Source organism: Melospiza melodia, chromosome 4 (assembly GCF_035770615.1).
Source record: "Melospiza melodia melodia isolate bMelMel2 chromosome 4, bMelMel2.pri, whole genome shotgun sequence".
NCBI lineage: Eukaryota > Metazoa > Chordata > Aves > Passeriformes > Passerellidae > Melospiza > Melospiza melodia.
Window position 1 is genome coordinate 51,223,992 of NC_086197.1, and position 20,205 is coordinate 51,244,196.

General features: G+C 41.0%; 1 protein-coding gene across 2 annotated transcripts in view; it reads left to right on the forward strand.

The window, feature by feature from the left end:
• The first annotated feature begins 1,135 nt into the window (after positions 1–1,135).
• CRY1 (cryptochrome circadian regulator 1) overlaps positions 1,136–20,205 on the forward strand; it is a 38,726-nt gene continuing 19,656 nt past the window's right edge. The window contains exon 1 of one of the 2 annotated variants that reach the window (XM_063154387.1): positions 1,136–1,329. In XM_063154387.1, coding sequence (XP_063010457.1) covers positions 1,172–1,329 — 158 coding nt within the window. In that variant the 5' untranslated portion in view covers positions 1,136–1,171. The remainder of the gene's footprint in view (positions 1,330–20,205) is intronic. The other variant, XM_063154386.1, reaches the window with a different exon arrangement.

A 20,205-nucleotide genomic window follows, 5' to 3' on the forward strand; every position in this document is an offset into this window, starting at 1 on the left:
TACCGAGTCCGGTCAGTGCGATGCCTCGGTCGGCTGCTGGCCGTGCGCAGTGTAACCAAGGTGCAGGTCCAGGGAAACCCGCCGTGTTTGCTGCACACAGACCGCGCTTTCAACTCTGTAATTAACAGGCGTGAGAAATTCACCACCTAGCAATGACTTTACTAACGGTGCTCCAAGAGGGACCATATTAACTCGTTCTGCTGCTTGAAAGCCTGTTTGGGTGCGGCGGCGCCGCACGGCCGAGTCATTCTCTCTTGTCCCGACGGCCCCGGGCAGCAACGAGCCCTCGGCCCGCGTCACAGACCCGTCAGGGCCGGAAGGGGCCTGCGGGGCTCGGCTGGCGCAGCGGGCGCGCCCTACGCACACGCTTATATAAGCGCCCCGCCCCTTTCCCGCCGACGGGGCTGCGCGCGCTCGGACCGGGGGGCGCGGCGCGAGCGCGCGCGCGGGCCGCGATACATAACAGGCTCGGGGGCGCGCGCGCGCGTGCGCCTCCCGGCGGAAGCGGCGCCGCCAAGAGCCGCCTTGCGGCCCCGTGCTCATCCGGGTCCTGCCGCGCCGAGCCGAGCCGCGGAGGGGAGGTGGCGAAGAGCCGGGCCCCGCCCCCCGCCGGCCCGCCCCGCCGCGGCCCGCCGGCCCCGCGCTGCCCCTGCGGGTGGGATTCCCGCCGGGGTCGCGGGTGCCCCGGCGCTTCCCTCTCGGCCGCGGGCACGCGAGCGCCAGGCCGGGACGCCCTTCCCCCGCGCGCCGCCGGTAGCGAACACACCTCAGAAACGTGAGGGCCCGCGGTCACGTGGGAGCGGCGCCGGCCAATGGGCGGTGGGGGGCGGGGCGGAGTGGCCGGCGCAGCCCCGCGCAGTCACAGGGCGAGCGGCGAGGAGGCGGCAGCGGCGCGGACGGCGTTTTCCGCGGGCAGGGCGCCGGCACCGCCTCGCAGTCACCGCCGGACCCAGCGCTCCCACCTTTCGTCCCTGCTCTCCCCGGCGCGGGGGCTCCGCGGGGTGATGCGTCCCCGCCGGGCGGCCGCTCCCGCCGTGTCCGCCGGGTCCTAGAGCCGTCCGCAGCGAGGCCCCGCGGGCCGCCCCGCCGCCCGTCCGTGCTCGCCCGGCGGCGCCGGGCCATGAACGGCCCCGCGGGCGGCGGCGGTTCCCGCTAAGCGTCCGCACCCGGCATGGGGGTGAACGCCGTACACTGGTTCCGCAAGGGGCTGCGGCTCCACGACAACCCGGCGCTGCGGGAATGCATCCAGGGGGCCGACACGGTGCGCTGCGTCTACATCCTGGACCCCTGGTTCGCCGGCTCCTCCAACGTGGGCATCAACAGGTGGCGGTGAGTGCGGGGCGCTGCGGGGGCCCTAATCCCCACGTTATGTATTCGGTCACGCCGCCTCCCCGCCATCCCCTCCCCTCCGCGCCCGATTGGGCCGCCGCCAGCGCCGGCTTGCCTCGGCTGCTCGCCCTCCCCGCGGGCCGGCGGTGTTACATAGCCAGCCCAGCGCCGGCCCGGGCTGCGGCTCCCGCGGCGCACGTGGGAGGGACGGGGGGAAGGAGCCCGTGGCAGAGTGCGGACCGGCGGGCTGTGCCTTCCCGGTGAGGCGCCCGCTTATTCTCGCTCCCGAGGGCGGCGGTTCAGTGCCCGAGCGCTGGAGCTCAGAGCGGGGTTGCTGCCGGGCGGAAAACCCTGTGTGGAGCAGCCTGGAGGGCTTGCACCATCTCGGCAACTCTGGGCAGCCGGGGACCCCGGGGCGCCTCCGTCCTGGAGAAACTGAAGCTGCTCGCTTAGCTCAGAAGTACTTTTCCAGAGTAGCGTTCCTGCACAGAAGCGTGTCACAGAATACCCTGAGCTGGAAGTGACCCACGAGGATCCTGAAGTCCAATCCCTGCATAGAACAACCCCAAGAAACCCACTGTGTGCCTGAGAGCGTTGTCTAAATGCTTCTTGAGCTCTGCCTGGCTCGGTGCAGTGTCCCTTTCAGCCAAGTGCAGATTTGTTCCTGCACCGTCCAGCCAGTTGTATTTCTCCTACCCGATATAAAAATGAACTTTACTGTGCATTTATGACTGACACTTGCATGCTAAATGTGTGCCATAAGGCAGTGGTTAATAGGACTTCTGTGCATGCTTGTCATGTGAGATTAGTTAATAAAACATCGCTAGGAATCTGAAAATTGTAACCCCTGTAAAATGGTTGATAATGCAGTAAAGAGTATGTATCATCTGTCCCTCCAACGTCAGGAACTTGAAATGCTAGTGAACTTAGTCTGCGCAGACTACAGTGCTGAGAAGTTGCCTAATTATGGAACAAGCACAATGAAACTTATCTTAACAGTGCATCATGGAAGAATGACAGAGTTTAGAAACTCCAGGTTTTAATTGTGTTTACTTGAATGATTGTTCCTTTCAGATTTAATAATTTGTGTCCTAGCTTATACTTTACCAACCAGGTAACTTACCTTTGGAAGTTTTCAGTTTCTGGTTTTTTTTCAGATTTTGAGAGGTTTTCCTTACAATATTCTTGTTTTCAAGAGATAGAAATACTAAAGATGCTTTTTGTAAACTTTAACTTGATGGTTATTTCATTTTCACAGACAAAAATAACTTATGAATAACTGTTAGATACTTTCCTTATCTGAGATTCATGATGTACATTTATTTTATAAGGAACTTTTAAATTTCTTTTGTTTTGGAGGGATAAAAATTTTAATAACATTTTTACTTACTGAAGAAGCTCAGAGATCTTAATTTTGTGGGTGAAGCATGAACAGCAACTTAAGTTTTAAAAGAATGGATAACTGGCACAAGTCTAAGTGTTAAGGAAGTCACATGTTTTAAGAATACTTCATAGGTCTCAAATGTGCCCTGCAATTGAAATGCTGAACAGTTTTTGGTTGTATTCTCTGAGCTAGTGAATGACAAATGTGAACTTTGATTCTGGCAGAAGGAAGTTCATGTCTTCAGTGCTATTGCCCTGGTTCTTTAATGGCTGTGCAATATGATCATTAGCTAATAGAGTCCTTGAGTGCATATGTTTGTGATGTATTGCTGGTTGGTGTACTTTAACAGTGTTTTAGAAGGCACCTAGTCCTTCCACTGCATTTTGCATTTGAAGAAAAATACCTGGGTTTAGTTGCTGGTTAAAGGGATTGAGTTTGGGGTGGATTACAGCTCCCCTGTCCAAAGCACTTCAAGCCATCTTCTGGTACTCAAATACCCTCAAGGCACATGCTGCACATGGATTTGAGTATCAAATCTTGCTGCCTGCATAGCCTGGTTTTGTGAAATCATCAGTTTTTTTTAAGTTTAAAAGTACAATAGCTTTATAAAATAACTCTCTGCTAAAGCTGTAAGTTTATTAAGGTTCTTCTCAATATTTTTTAATTTAAATGGGCAGTTACTAGTTTGGTATGAATCCACTTTAGGTTCCAGTGGTTTTAATGAGATGTTTTTATTCAGTGCAGACACATACATTCCCAGTAGGTATACACAAGGTCTGTGATGCAGTTTTTTAATTTGCCAGTCTCATTTGGCACTTATTAATGAAAAAACAGTTTTTGTTCATTTTCAGTTGATGACCATGATCAAAATTGTTTCTTACATGCCTGTTGAGTAGAGTGTTGTAGTCAGAAACATTTTATTTGAGACTAGGAGCAGAAGCCCTTCAGCATTAGGAAGGTGAGTCAAATTTAATCTCCTGGTGTGAATTTACGGTGGTCCTTTCTTAATTTGAGTTGATTGACACCGAGTGTTTATTGTCCTAGTGCCCTGGGCAAAACTCTTCTCTGTCAAACTATGACTCACACAATCTACATGAGGAGGAATGGTGAAAAAATACAAGAAACCAGGAGGTTTAGTTTCTTGTTAGAATATGGTCATGCTGCAGGGTCAGCAGTTACAGTTTATATTAACAAATGTGTGTTAAATCTGGTAAATAGCAACCTTTAACACATAGGTGCTTTTCAATTAACTTTTCTGTTTAAACAGTCATGTAACAATCAGAGACTAATATTTTTGTGTAATTGCACTATTGAGCAAGTCTAATTACTAAGCAGTCACATGGTCTTACTGACCTCCTTTCTCCTGGCATTCAGCCTACCTGTTCTAAATTCGTGAATGCTACGTAACAAATGCCAGGACCTCCCTCAGCTCGCTTCTTTTTTTTTCTGGATCTGTTCTGTTTCTTCTTATTGTTCCTTTTTTCAAGCTGTCAAATAAATCAAAATGTGCTTTCATTGAAAAATGCTTTTTCTATGGGATGAGTTCACAGTGTTGTTCACAGATCAACACTTGCGAGAAAGAAGTTACTTGGTGCAGTAGAAGGTGATGTAGAAATGGTGGAGGGAGATGCCAAATGTTAAAACCACACTAAGGCTCTCTTAAAAGTTTGTCAGTTGCCCTTAAATGTTGGGCACCAGAATTAGCTTGCATCTGATTGTGTCAACAAAGCAGGCAAAGAATGTATCTTGCATACTCCAACAAGTAACCATTACCTACTTCTGAAAAAATGTGTTCCCATGTGCTCACAGACTTTTCCATATTAAGGAGAATGGGATCTCATGGTTAACAGCATCACCTGGGGGAGAGCTTCATTTAGCCTTGGTTTTAGTACAGAGTGACAATTGATCACAATGCCTGAAAAGAAATGCAAACATTGTTAGTTGCTGCATAAGGATTTACTCTAGGTAATAATTTACCTCTTCTGGTTTGTCTTTTTGGGTATGTATGTCTGTCTTTGATATGCTGGTTAAAATTCTTCTTTTTTTTAACCATTCCTGAAGATAACAGATTTTACTTTTAAAATAACTAATTCACTTTTAAAATTAGTAATTGAATTTGCTTTGTATATCTCTTAAATTTTGTGAGACTATTGATGTTTTCAACATCTTTCAAAGTTAGCTGCTGCTATTACAGCAGATACTGGTATTGACCTCAGAGAGAGAAGAGAGGTGTTTTTTTTTTCCACACTCAAATTTCAAGCAAATAAAAAAACTGGAGAAAAAAAGTTTAATTTTCAGGACAATCACTGCAATTCATGGAAGTGGGAACTTGTTTAAAAAATAATACGTAGACATCTTTCTGTAGTATCTATTAAATTTTGCTATTCTGTGCATCTGGTTTTGAAAATACACTTAAAGTTTTTGCTTACATACTTATGATTTGTCCAATAGAGATATGTTTGTTGAATGGGGCATTGGTGGAAAAAGTTTGTCAATAGAATTAATCTATGAGTGATTTGAATTTCATATGTGTAATTCAGGCAGGCAAAATTTGTGTATTATTCTTCATTATTTTTTGGTGACATGCTTAATATATAAAAAGGAATGCACAGAAATATTTATGACTTCCCTGATGAAAACATCCCTTTAAGTTTGTTTTTATTGTGTAGAACTTAGAATGAAAATCTACTTGATTTATAAAATATTTAACATGAAGCCCACCAAAGGCAGTCTGTCATTCCCTTCGATTAGACAGGGAGTAGGAAATACAACAAAAAGCTTGTGAGTAAAGATGAGGACAAGGAGAGATCACTCAGCCATTACCATCATGAGGAAAATTAATTCATTTATTACCAACCAAATCAGAATAGGGTAACTGAAAATAAATTCTTAAAGCGCCTTCTTCCCACCCCTCACTTCTTTCTGGGCTCAACTTCACTGCCATTTTCTCAACCTCCTATCTCCAAAGAACACAGAGGGATGAGGAATGGAGGTTTTGGTCAGTTCATCAAATGTTGTCTTTGCTGCTTTTTCCTCAGGGGAAGGATTCTTCACACTCATATTTTCTCCACCAGGGTCCTTCATGGGCTGTGGGTGGACAGCCTTCCTCTCAGTGGTCATCACCACAGGCTGCAGGGGAACCTCTGCTCTGGTGCCTGGAGCATGTCCTCCCCCTCCTTCTTCCTGACTTAGGAGTTTGCAGAGTTGTTTCTCTCTCATATTCTCATGCCTCTCGAGCTTCAATGGCTCCTGAGCAGTAATGTTTTCCTCCTGTCAGATATGTTATCCCAGAGGCGCTACCTTGGCCAGTGAGCAGCAGGTTTGTGTTGGCCTGGAAAGACAGACAGAAAGTTTCCAGCAGCTTCTCACAGGAAGCCACCTTGTAGCCCCCCAGTACCTTGGCTTGTGGCCTTGCAAACCCAGTGCGACCCAGCACACCCTCTAACGAGTGCCTTCAGCTCTAGAGTGGCGTGTGCCACTTGGAGCACTTCTGTTTGCCCAGCCCACTAAACTGAGGGTGATTAATCTGTGTAGCTTCTCTCCAGAAGTTGTATTTTCAGATGGGAACTCTGTGGTACCAGCAGTTAGACCGGAGAAACTCCCCACACCCCTAGGCTGCTCACCTATTCTTTTCCACAGAAAAACATTTTTTACCCCAAAAGTGTCTGCAATTCAGCAACTCCCTCTATAATTTGTGTTATAAGATCTAGCCCTATGATTTGCAAAGTACGTCACTGAGGCACACTGACGTATGTCCTCATGGGTTTAATCCTGCACTGTTGATGAAAGGGTTGGTTCCACCCTTTTATGATAGCACACAACCCTGTGGTGAGCAAGTTTAGCTCATCAATCTGTCCAAAAGAGATTAATTGCCAGTTTTGGTGGGATTAGCTCTGTGGTAGATTGTGCCAGCAAAAAGGTCACCATAGTAGTAGTGAAGAGGCAAAGAGTGGGAAGGGCAGGTACCATTTCTTTCAGCGGCAATGCAGATTTGAGTCAGATTACAATGGTCATAACACTCTTGGCCTGCATTGCTCATGTCTGCAGTAACCACCAGGTGTTTTTTGGAAGGGGATTATTGGTTTCTTCTGTGGCTTGCTGTTTTTTGACACTCTTTGAGGTGATATTGCTGTAAATAAGTATTGGCCTTTTAACTGTGTTGGGGAAAGATGCAATTTCTTTTTTATCAAACTGTCAGAATGTGAGAAATAAGCCTGCTAGCTGAGATATTACACTGTGCTTGTTTCCTTATTTTGGTGAATGATCTTGTATCACCAGATTCTGTAAAGTAACTATTATTCAGTTGGACAAGAAGACTGCCCTGGTTGGTGTGGAGGGAGCATGCGGTACTGCAAATTGAATTGTGCTCAGAAAGTTGGTTTTTCTAAAATAGCAGTTACTATAGGCCAGAAAAATTATAGTGAACATCTATACAATCTGGCCTCCAAGGTTGATCTTGAAGGAGGCTTAATTGCTCAGGTTAAGAAATTTTGAGGTTTTAGACACCTGGTTTTACATCACTAATCTCCAGGTTTGAGGATGTCCAGAGAAGATCTGGGTCAAGTGTTCTTGATATGTAATAGTATGTGGACTTTGAGTATTAAAGGGAGAAATGTGATTTTGAAACAAGTCCATAGGAGTTTTTTAGTCTTCCTTCTCTTGGGACCAGTACTCTATTTTTGTTTTATTTTACAAAAGTACCAATAGACCACATTCTTTATTTGAGTAGGGCAAGGCAATCTGTCCACACCTCATAGTGTTTCCTGCACTAGTCACAAACAGGGAGGGTGACAACCCCCAACAAACACCATCTGTGATGAATGTAAAAGCAGCTTTTTTTTAGGCAATCAAGAATTCAGATTTTTTTTTTTCCTAAACTGATCAGTATGTGGCAGTGTCAATGAATTCTGCATCTGCTCTTCAAAGCAAGTTATTTTATATTATCATTCTCTTTTAATATGTTTTCCTCCAGTTTGGGAAAATGTCTTTATCCCAACAAATGGAAGCTACTCTTTAAATATATTATGCAAATATTACAGAAAAGCCTGTTTATCATTGTGCACTGCCTGAACTTTTCAGTTTCTAGCAGTTTATCTACAGCATGGAAGCCTTTATTTTCAGAACTGGTTCTTTTCCATACCGTGTCTCAGTGCCTGGCAGGTTTTCAGGTTAGTTATATAACCTGTGATAGGAGGAAGGTCAAGCTGCCAGCAAAGTCGGCCATTTTTTCAGTGTAGAAGTCACTCTAAAGTCTGTGGTGTTATGAATTTGCATACTGAAAGAAACCCTTTGCTTTTGGGAATTTTGTGACCTTCCCATAGTGACCTAAAAAGGCAAAAGTCAGCTTGAGCATGAGTGGGTTGTGAAAGTAGTGTAAGAGTATGTGGCTTTGTGTTCCATGGGCTTAGTAATTTGCTTATCACATTTTAGCAGGTTTAATAGCCATACCTTTGGCTACCCCTAGGAAAGGACTGGATTTGATTACCAGGGTAAGAACTTCATAGTATTTTGGTGCAATACATTTCACTTAGATTTCTCAGAACTCTTAATTTAACATGGAGCAAGGTTAGTTTCTGTGCTTCTGTGTACTTTTGGCTTTCACATTCTTTGCAATCTAGGTCAAGAGGTGAGTTATAATTGCAGTGTTCTTCTAACCCTGAAGCCTCCATTTGTTTTTCAGGTCACCATAAAGCATTTGCTTTCACTGCTTTGGAGTTTTGTGAGTGTAAATGATTTTTTATAAGGGAGCAAAACTTCAGTGGAGGTGAAGGATAGACTGGAAAGGACAGGTCAATATTTCAGTGTTCTGTTTCAAGTGTGTAAGTGGAGATGGCTGTGGCAAAAGTCCATGAGGCTGTCTATACTTTTGGAACAGTTAAAAATTGGAGTGCATTCCAATTACCAGTGGAGGTAATAAAAACCAACACATGAGCTTTGTTAGCATTTGTTTAGACAGTAGGCGAGCTGCAGTGAACAGAACTTCCGAAAGTATGCATTTTTTTTTTTTTGTAAATTCTGTACTTCGGTTTTTTTAAAACTATTTCTTTTTAAATTGCATTAGTATTTGAAAGGTCTAAAATTCAACATTGTTAAACCTGGGTAGAAAATAAGAATATCATAATAGTCAGGGTTTTGGAAGTAAACTAGTAAATTCAGGTGTCAAACTATTGCTTAAAAGCGCTTTGAAAAGTGCTAGTACAACAATTTTTTTGCAGTAAGATAAAACCTATTCAATTTTATCAGAGATGGAGGGGATTTCTTCCACTGAACATTGGTTAGGATATGTCCTGCCTGTCTAATTTCTGTATTAATAGGCATGTGATGTACATCTGAGCTTTTGTGTTATGCATTGCTTCCTCCTACAACTAAACTAGAGAAATTTTCTGGACCTGTTTTAGAAGTTTACTTTATCTCAGTGTTTCTTAATTTATAGAAAAGCATTTCCTTTCCTATTCATTCTCATGCATTTCTTCTTTAACGTCTGTATGTTTGTGGCTCTTTCACAGACATGAAAAGTACAGGCTGTAAAACTCTTGCGCTGAAGGTTTGTAACTTTTCAGAACACAAACATGTATCCCTTCAGAATTCAAACTAGAAAAGTTGAAAAAAATTCTCTTTAAGCTCAAATGGAGAAGTTGTGAAGTATGAACATATGTTATTAATTCTTCAGTGATGGAGATTAAATATCTACAGTACAGGTTACTTAGGAACAATTACTATAAGAAAAACGTGGAATTTTCTATCTGTTATCTATCCAGTGTATGAAATCCATGACCTAGGAAATGCTTTATTTTTTATTGTAAGGAACTTGTGGAGTTCAGTGCTTGCAGATTTTTTTTTTTGGTTTCTCACTGCCAGTGTTCTACTGACCTTGTCAGTGAGGGGTAAACTGTGCTGCTATTGGGAGAGAGAGAAAAAGTGATTGAAAAAACAGAAATAAGAAGGTGATTTGCATCAGACAGAGAAATAAATAAATAGGCAACTTGTTTATGTAGGCTGCTTATTACTTCATGCCTTGTATAGTTCATAAACCATGATGATGGTTTGAATGGTTGCAGTTTTGCTGTGCACTAAAGATACAGAACATCATGGCAAACATCTCAATTTCACAATCTGTACAGTTCTGAAGTACTGGGGAAGCATCCACACACTTGCAATACTGCATTTTATAGAGCAGCAGGCATTGAAAATAGCTTTTATTTCTAATATATTTGATTCATTGAAGAATGGACTAAATGTTGTCTTGCTATGTTCTCTATAGATTTTCCTCTGTGTTGAAATTTTCTGTCTGGAAATCCTGTGACATCAAGTGATTTTGTTTTCATTCTTTCTCCTTCATACTTAATATTCTAGAGACTAAACAAACTCATTTTTTTTCCAGAAGTTTTAAAGCTGAAGAAAACATTGTGGCTTTTAGCAGAGATTACCTAATATTTTTTCCCTTTTTCCTGTCTCATGGGAGAAGCCTGACTACATCGGCAAAACTGAGACATGCATTTAAAAGAAAATATTCTACACAGTAATTTTGCTATCCAGGTTTCAGAAGGGTCTTTGGGGGAGGAGGTTGCATTTCAGTTTTGTTCTTTGTAAGTCTTGCTGATGAACTCAAATGCGAAACCATGCAGGTCTTAATGGGGGTGATCAAGCCAAGGATGGCATCTGAATTATTTGTTTTATTTGTGTTGCCTAGGGATAATTCCTGTGACTTTCCTTCATTGCTTTTCAGTAGATGACAGGCTGGGTCTAGTTTACTATGCTTTATCCATGTTTCTTTTTAGAGAGTGTAACTGTTTGCTGTTTACTGCTCTTGCACAGTATTTCCCAAATCCTGTGAATGTTTCCTTAAAGGTCTCTATGAGAGACTTCAATTTTTTTATTTTTTTCTCTAGCATGCTTTTTCATTTGTATGCCCTGGAAACATTTCCTAGTATGCCATAAACATTTCTTCTGTTTATAACAAAGGAAAAAGTTGTAGGTTGCTGTGATATTGACAGTTCTGCTTTAATTGCTTTCTATTTTCCTCTTTTATTTCAAGGCTTTTGTAACCTGAGGAGACCTGTGTAAAATTAATTTTCACCATATAGTCATTGTGCTTTTCCTTTTACTGGTTGAAATTTTCTTTCCGCAAGCTAGTTGCCAATAAATTTACTGGTGAGGAGTACATTTTTCAGCAGTAGTGTGTTTTTCTTCTAAACCATGAAGAAAATCGTGAGTTTGTGGGGGATAATGTGAATGTTTCTGTTTTTACAATTTAGAATTTGGCTTTTTGCATTCTTTTGAATATAATTCCACCAACCTCTCTTTTTCAGTCCCAGCATTAAAACATTGTGTTTGTTAAAGCTAAATTCTTCAATGCTGCATTTGCAGCATTTGAAGAAATTCTTACTCCAATTCTTTACTGCTTCCACAGGACACAGCACTATGAAGCTTTCATTTCTGGCATTGGAGGTCACACTTAGAAACAGAAAAGTGTTACTAGTAATTGTGTGCTGCTCTTTCAGCAGCAGCCTCTCCTATTTCTTTTCATAATCCTGCACTTGTTTTCCTTTTATTAGTCTGTCTTTGTTCTGGAATAAAGTCAGTTTGTCTTCACAGTTGTTGCTCTATGGCTTGTCAAGTGCAGTGGTAAAGTAAAAATAATTTTTAGGCTTTTTGGATGTTTTTTTTTTTTTTTTACTGCCTTGTTTGATGAGTATGGGATTTTTCAGGAACAGTTATGTCATTGTAAGTGGCTTGTTCCCCAATGAAACAATGCAGGAAATTAAAAAAAAAATTCCACTTGCAGTACTATATTGTCACCAGTTGCAGTATTTTTCCTGCTGAACTTAGAAATTTTAAGAACACCTAAGATAAAGTAAGCTTTGGAGAGCCTTTTTGTGTGTTCTTTGTTTTTGAGCTGTATTAGCTGTCAGAAGCTTTGTGTCGACTGGAGTTTTAATTATGGTGTACTACATGGTAATGCCTAGTTTGGAATTTTTCTTTTCCTGGAATGAGTTTTCTTTTGCTTAGAAATGTTTGTCTCTTGCGCTTGTCTCTTTAATTTTACCTTGAATGAAAGCTTTTGAACTTGATTGAATACACTGATCAAAAAATACCAAAGTACAAGTCAGGATCATTGATGTTTGAAGTCTTGTAGTCTTATTTCTGCAGAGATAATTATTTCCTTCATTAGTTTAAGAGGTGATATTTTTTTCTTTGTCATAAGGGAAAATGCTGGTTTTAACAGCAGCAGTAAACAGGGAATTATGTAATTGTCAGCATTTCTTCCTTTGTGGTACCTTTTGGTCTCCCCCCTCCAGTGCATGCAGGGTTAAATAGGGTTTAAAAACATGTGAGCTTTACCTGCCATTCACCAGGGTTTTTCTTTTATGCAGATTTAATGTTATTTAGACCTGTAATAAAGGATGGTGTCCATTAGCTTGTGCTTGGATGGTGGTACAGGAACAGCCTGTTTGTGCCGGAGTTTAGTGCCAGCTGTTGAGTCTGGCAGGGGACACGCTGTTCACGAGCGCCTGTTCCTTTTCACACCTTCCCCTTCCATTCTTTGTCAGCTCCTCCGGCTCTGAGCGCTGCTGTGGCACTTTGTGAGCTCCGAGCACATACTGGGTTTCATGTAACCTTTAGCCACCGACACTTCTGAGTGCGACACGGAGGAAGAGCAGAACCGACACAATGCTTGTACCTGCTCAAATGAAGCCTTTCTGTGTCCCTGCTAGGAATAAAGTTCAGCTGTGGTACAGGAACCGTCTCTGAGCAGCTCCGTAGGGAAGGAATATTGGGATCTTGCTACAACAGTTACATATAACTGGAAAAGTAGGTCATTGTGGCAGGGAGTAGTCCAAACAGCCGCCCGGTTGCTGCAGCAACGACCTACTTTACGAAACTATTTTTGTTGATTCATATTGAAATGTTCTTCTTGAAAGTGCTATAAGGAAATGATCAGGTTAGGAGATATGTAACAGTGGAAGCTGCAGGCTTTGTGGACGACTCCTGCCCTCCTCCTTCCCCTCACCCCCGCCTCTGTGGTCTTGTCCCCTTATGTTGAATGTAGGAGGATTAAAGCAAATAAGGTTTCTATTCAGCTGTTCAGGGGAACAGCTGTTTTTTTGTCTGAAGGTTCTGCATAACAATAATGCCTATCATTGGTGATTATGTTTCCAGAATTCAGAGCCTACAAATATTCCCCTGTAAATATTGTCTACAGAAATAACTTTAGAGTTAAAACAAAGCAAACAAACTAGAGAGCCACCTTTTTCCTGGAAAAAATCAGCTCTTGCTTGAGCACTGGAACAGACTCCCCAGGGAAGTGGTCACAGCACCAAGCCTGACAGAGTTCAAGAAGTATTTGGACACCACTCTCAGGCACATTATATGATTCTTGGGGGTTAAGGACATAGCTGCCACATAGTTGAGGACAAAGTGGAGGTTTTCAGGATTTCTGCAGCTTGATAAACAAATCTGCTGTGCTTCAGTTGTTTTGGGGGGGGATGTAAATTTTTTTTTCTACATCATTATTACTCAAAACCCTGAATATACCTTCAAGTTAACTTTGTGTTCAGCTATAAATGACTATAACTAATTCAGCTATAAATGACTTTGTATTCAGCTATAAATTTCAGCTTTGAAAGACTGGTTCAGAAAATGTTGGCATTTTGATTCATAATAGAAGCAATGGGAAGTTAAGATAATGCTGAATGTGTGACCACCATAAGGTGAGCACCAGTCAGTTTTAATTAAGATTTCCAGGAATAGCTTCAGGGTTTTTTTTTTTCAGTTTTTGAAACTTTCTACCAATTTCTATGCTTGTTAAAGGATTTCAGTTCTATCCTTAATTGTCTGCTATTAGTTTAATAGATTTTTGAGATATGGGATGCCAGAGATGATGGAATTCTATGTTAAAGACTTGAAATTTATCCAATGTACTTGAGAAATATATTTATTTAAGCCAGTGTTTTATTTCTAGGAAACATAAAACTGCAAAATTTTAGTAGCACTAATTGTAACCTTAAAGAGGCCACTTTAATTTAAGGAGAGGAAGAAGGTTTTATTAATGTAAATTGAGGACAGTATAAAATCTGTCTTTTAGAATCAGATTGCAAGACTATCTTGTTGGAGTGCTCTTATTGTGCTTGTTCTTTTTAAATGAGCCTTAGCTGTCATGGACAGGTTAGATTGCTGAAAATAACGTGGCTGAAATATTTTATAGAGCAGGCCAGCTCTTGTTTAATTACATCAAGCCTTAAGAGCTGCTAATTTAAATAAGAGAACTTGGATGCATGAGAATAAGTTGGTTTAAATTTATGTATGACCATGTCTGTACTCTCAAGTAACTCTAATTTTGTAATTTGCTTCTAGGTAATATTTCCCCAATTGTTTCCAGTACAATTTGTTTGCTCTTGGTTTTCCTTTATGGATCCAACTAGATTCTCTCTGGAGAGAACAGACATAAACAATTAAAGTCAAATAATAAATACTTTGATTTATCAGATTGGAATTAGGGTATTAGAAAAAAAATAAACACAGAATATGTACATTGAAGAATAGAAGACACTGAGAGAGAGATTTAGGAAGCTGTGAGCCTGTAAGTCTTCTATCACCAGCAGACTGACCTTTGTAACATGAAGTAATTTGAGATGTTAATTTCAAGTTATATGAGAATAATTTAGGTGAGTAATGGGTGCCCTTTGAGTGTGAATTTAAGATCCAGACTTCATAGAAGCTAAATACACAATTTGCTGTATGGCTCACAAAATAGGAACCAACTTCATAGTGCTATTTCATGGAATCTCAAAATGGTTGGGGTAGGAAGGGACTTTGGAAATCATCAAGTCCACCTCCCCTGCTAAGGCAGATTCACCCAGAGGAGATTGCACAGGATGTGTCCAAGTGGGTTTTGAATATCTCCAGGGAAAGGGATTGCAACCCCTCTGGAGCTTGTTCTAGTGATCATTCACTCCCACAGTAAAGATGTTTTTCTTCATATTCAGATGGAGCTTCCTGTGTTGTAGTTTGTGCCCATTGTCCCTTATTCTGTCACTGGGCATGGCTGAAAAGAGTCTGGCCCATCCTCTTGACACCATCCTTAAGATATTTGTATGCATTGAGAAGATTACCTCTCAGTCATTTCTTCTCCAGACTACACAGGCTGGTCTCTCTCAGCCTTTGCTCATTAGAGAGATGCTCTAGTCCCCTTATCCACTTCGTAGCCCTCTCCTGGACTTTCTCCAAGAGATCCTTGTCTTTCTTGAACTGTGCAGCCCAGCATACCCACCCACAACCCTGGACAGATAAGTTCAGACAAGGCCTCACCAATGCAGATCATCTCCCCTGACCTGCTGGCAATGCTCTTCCTAATGCATCTCAGAAAGGCACACTGCTGGCTCCTGGTTTAACCTGTTGTCCACCAGGAATCACAGGTCCTTCTCTGTAGAGCTACTTTCCAGCAAGACAACATTTAGCCTGTACTGGTACTTTCATGCACTTCTGCTGTTCTCCATGACCTTTCAAAGATGATGGAGAGTGGATAATGGTTTAACAATATCTGTCAGCTCCCTCAACGCTCATGGGTGCATCTCATTGGGATCTATGGATTTCTGAATGGCAGGCTTGACTGAAGGATGTCTAATCTGATCCTCCTTGACTAAAGGAAAATCTTCATTTTCCTGGGCTTTCTCTGTTGCCTCCATGCTCTGGCTTTAGCAATAAAGACTGAGCAAAGAAAGCATTCAGTAACTGTGCCTTCTCTACATGCTTTGTCACCAGGGCGTCCACTTGATTCAGCAGTGAGCCCATGTTTCTCTAGTCTTCCTTTTGCTACAAGTAGCAAAAGGTAGGAAAGAAGAAGGCTTTCTTGTCATACTTGACATCCCTTGCTAGATTCCATTCCAAATGGACCGTAGCATTTTTTGTCATATCCCTGTGTAATCTGACAGCATGCCTTTATTTCTCCCAAGTGCTCTGTCCTGTTTTCCATATTCCATAAACGTTCTTCTTGTGCTTCAGCTTTGTCAGAAGCTCCTTGATTATCCATACAGGTCTTCTGATGCTTTTAATTGATTTCTTACTAATAGGGGTGCACTGGTCCTTAGCTTGGGAGAAATGATGCTTGAGTACTAACCAGTGCCCTTGGACGACTCTACCTTCTGGAGACTTAACCCGTGGGATTCTTCCCAGTAGGTCCTTGAAGCAGCCAAAAGTAGATCTCCAAAAGTCCAGGGTTGTAATCCTGCCTATTACCCTGCTTCTTTCATATTTGGGGGATTATGAATGTCTTTTGAATAGGAGAAAAAATTTGTGTTTCCTTTCTTTGGGGAATGCTAACCTTGAAAAGTTAGTTCAGTTGGAAAGAAATTATTGAGGGATGGTATGTAAGTAAATGCCAGCTTTTTGCCCAGTGTGAGATAGGTTTGATTCAAATGAGTTTGTTGTTCCTAATTGAGCAGTACTGCTTGCTGTGGTTGATGTTCTATTCTCACTCCATATCTGAAACAGTCTTTTTTCCTTAGTGTCAAAGAGGATGCACCCAAAAGGACTCAGCTTGGAGACATTAAATTTTAAACATGGTTTTCTCTTGATTATGGCTCAAAGCCCTTTCTTTCATCTATTTTCAAAGAATTGCCTTTTTTTTTTTTCCCTGAGGACCTCTTTTACATCTGTACCTGGGCTTGGATGTGTCTTGCATTTGTCGTCCGTCACAACTGTGCTTTGGCTTAAAGATTATAACAGTAATAGATATTAGGGGAAAAAAAGCCAAGAGACACACATCATGGGCAGTGTTTGGGTTTGTTTTTGCAAGTGGATCAGCTGTACTAAGTTATGAAAGATGCTGTAGTTCTGATTTGCTCTCTAAAGGAGCTGTTTTTTCTTCACTGACTTTAGAGCAACCCTGCAGGAGATTAGTTAACTCCCACAGCTACTTCACTTAAGTATCTAGAGTTTAGTAACGTGAACTTTTTCCTACTCTTGTGTATAAGCTCAAAGGATAATACCTTTATGAAATGTATTATTGTATACCCCTTTAGGATGTGGAAGTTGGATATGGGATTCGTTGAAACAATGTGGTACAATAAGGGATGCCTCTGTGACCTTGATTTGGTAACAGAAAAATGCTACTGTGGCTGGCTGCCAAAGGATGCTGTGGAGTGTACATAACACTTAAATCCTGTCTGAGCTTAATCTTCTTACAGTTTCGTAAGAATATACTGCTTGCACTAAGACACGTTGGTTGGTGACAATCCAGCAGGAAAATATACTGGTAAAGTACTAAATATTTGTATAAAGGCACATTAAGTTTGAGATACTTCTCAGTGCCTCATACTCAGTTTTGGTTTTTGATTTGGTATTCACATTGTGATTCCTGTTCAAATTAGTATGAGGCATATATTTGCCTTATGCTGAAATCTCCTTATAACCTAATCAGTCATATGGCAAAGTATGTGTGAAGGAAAAATGCTCTTTCTCTTTCTCTGAAGAGAAATAAAGGGTACATGATTTGTGTGATTAGGGTCTAATGCTGTAAATGATACTCTTGCTAATAAAGTGTGGTTGGTATTAAACAGTGTGTAATATTCTTTTTTATTGAATCCAGACAGCTCCGCTAAACTCTGAGAGATGAAGGAAGAGTATCTGATAGCATTGTTGGAAAAAACAATTGAACAGCGTAGTAAAGCTAGCAGATATTAGGCTGCCTAAGATAATTTTGATAGACAGAGTCTGGGTGGCAGTCAAATACCCATAACAACATGAGTTTCTTCTTTGACTGAGCTTTTCTATTGACGGAAATCAATGGCTTGGTGTGACGACTAGTGGATAGATAAAAGGTACTTAAAAAGAGAGGTTAAACACAAGTTTGGATTGGTTGCTGGAAGTTGATCAGTCATGGGTGAAAAGTATTAAATTTAGGAACAGAACAAGTTTTAGCACTGTTCCTTTACACTCAAATTCTTAAATGTCCTCTCAGAATGAGAAAGGCTAGCTAAATTCTTATATTTTTTGTGTCTCTGCAGTCTAACACTCCTGCTAATGGTCAAATTCAGAATCTGGATTAGTTCAGAAAACTTTTTCTTAATGGTTTAGCCCACTAGCATTTTCGGATGTGAATAGCACCTGCGAGAGTAGTCACTGCATTTTAAGTCCCCTCAGTTCCCAGCATCTGCCCTCATCTTGTACTGGCAAGGATGGTTATATGTGATTGTGCTTTCTGGGTGTTCATTACTCCTAAAAATAACCCCAAACAAGACTTAGGGGGAGCCTTAAATAGTGTGTCTATAGGTATCCTTCTTGCAGGTCTCCTCCCTAAATAAAATTGTTACCTTTCTAACAAGCTGCTCCTGACTTCTTCAGTGTATAGTCTTTAATCATGTTAATAGTGCAGAGTTGGGAACATTGTGTAATGTAGTGCTTGCTTTTGCTTATTTTGTTAATGGTTAACTTGTTAACAATTACTTATTGAAGTTTTTGAATAGCTACTTTGATGGTATCAGTTTCTTTCAGTTGCATGGTAGCTAAAATTATGAGCTGTATTATGCAATTATTGCCAGTTTCTGGCAATTAATTTATATTTTAGACCCCAAGCATACCCTGTTGATTGACAGCAAAGAAGGTTTGTGGTGTTTCTTGAAGTCAACTGCTAAGATTTTATGTGCATGTGTTTTAGAGAATGAAGTCTTCAGCAGCTTTCATGAAAGTTCTTAATATCATAATTAGATGTCTCTGGCAAAATGTGTGTAATGCTCTGTAAGAATGTTGCTTGCAGACAGGGATGCTTTGCATCAGCATCTTACTCATGTTGAAATACCTAAGTCTTTTTTGACTCCCTCTATTATGTCAGTGGTGCATGTACCTCACATTGTTTGCTACTGTGAAATTATTAGTGAACATTTCCTTCTGGTTTGCCTAAGGGATGTTTGAGATCAGATACAGAAAACTGGGCTGATGCTCAAATCTGATAAAAATTATCTGGGCATCCTTTTTGTGTGTATTAATAAAGTTTTTAGCTCATATAATTCATTCAAAGTGCAAAGGAAAGTGCTTTCCCATTGACTATTAGGTTAAGGGAAATAAGTTAGTTTAGATTGCAGACTCAGAAATGTGGCCTGTTATTGTAGGAGGAGATTTAAATATCTTCTCATTGCCAGAGTCTGGTATAAAGTATAGTAGAGTTTAAGCCTAGTAGCTCTTACTTCATAGCTGCTATGAAGAAACTTTGCCTCTTGACTGAAAAGAAATACTTTTTATGTGATGGAGGTTTCATCTTCATTTTCAGTTCATAGACTAATTTACCATTCCTGTGAAACGAATGTGTTTGTGAGCATTTTGGTGGATCTTTTCAGAGAGGAAGTTCAGGTAATTTTGCATTCAGTTAAAGATGCTGTGCTGCTTCTCTTAAATTTTAGGAGTACTAATGAGAAAAAGAGGAGGTAAAAACTTTGTTTATGACAAGTAGTTGATTTGATTATTTATTTTTCTTGTGTATGTTTTTAAAAGTGATTATTTAAGAAGGTTCATATTTAATTGAATAAGGCTCTTTGCAGGGGAGATTGGACTAGATGACCTTCAAAAGTCCCTTTCAACCCAAACTATTTTGTGATTCTATAAATCTGTGTCAAGGCTTTTATGTTAGTCAACTTCTATTAACACTTTAATAAAAAATACCTTTAGATGTAGTATAGCATAAATACAGTGGATGAAAACAAAATAAATGATTAATTAGTTTCATCACATTTTGTTAAAACGTATTTGGTTCGACTGAAAGAATCAAATATGCTTACTAAATGACATGCTTCTTCTGAGTAACTGTGAGCTGAGTGTGTGTTCTGGAAGTCAAAAGTATTCTTTTGCATTGCTATTACTCTAGATATTGTAAGGTCACTAGAATTTGATTTGGTCTGTTATTTTTGAACAATGTGCTTTCCGTGAGTCTTGCAACACAAGCTGTGGTTGGGCTGTTTCTAATTTGTTCTGGTTTTTGTTGAGGTAAAGGGGAGTGGGTGTGTCCTCTGGCCACCCTCCTGCTCTCTTCCTAAATATGTTTAACAGTTTTGAGTCTACACTGTTATTCGTACCTGAAAAAGTTTTATGGAGATTGAAATGCTGGAGTGTGGTGAGAGATAAGAGAGATAATAGAGAGGATTTGGGGAACCAGCAAATAGAGATTAAACAGTATTAAGGGCAAGTTTAGGGATCTTGGATGTGAATTGGAGACTGGGTCAGTGCATGTTAGCTTCTTGAATAGGATTTTGTTCCAAGCCCAGACTAGAAGTTACATATTGTGATCAGTCAGGTAGGAAAAGAGACTGAGAAAATAGAGAGAACTGAAATGCCAATAGGAAAAAAAAAATCAAGTTTCCTGAAATACAGGAATAGTTATGAATATTTTATATCACCAGTTTCTTTCCGTAACCTTTCCCTCTACTCTGTGAGATGAGTTTAGACAACAAAGAAACAAGCCAGTGTAAAAAGAAAATTCCAAACAACCAAACCACAAAAAAAAA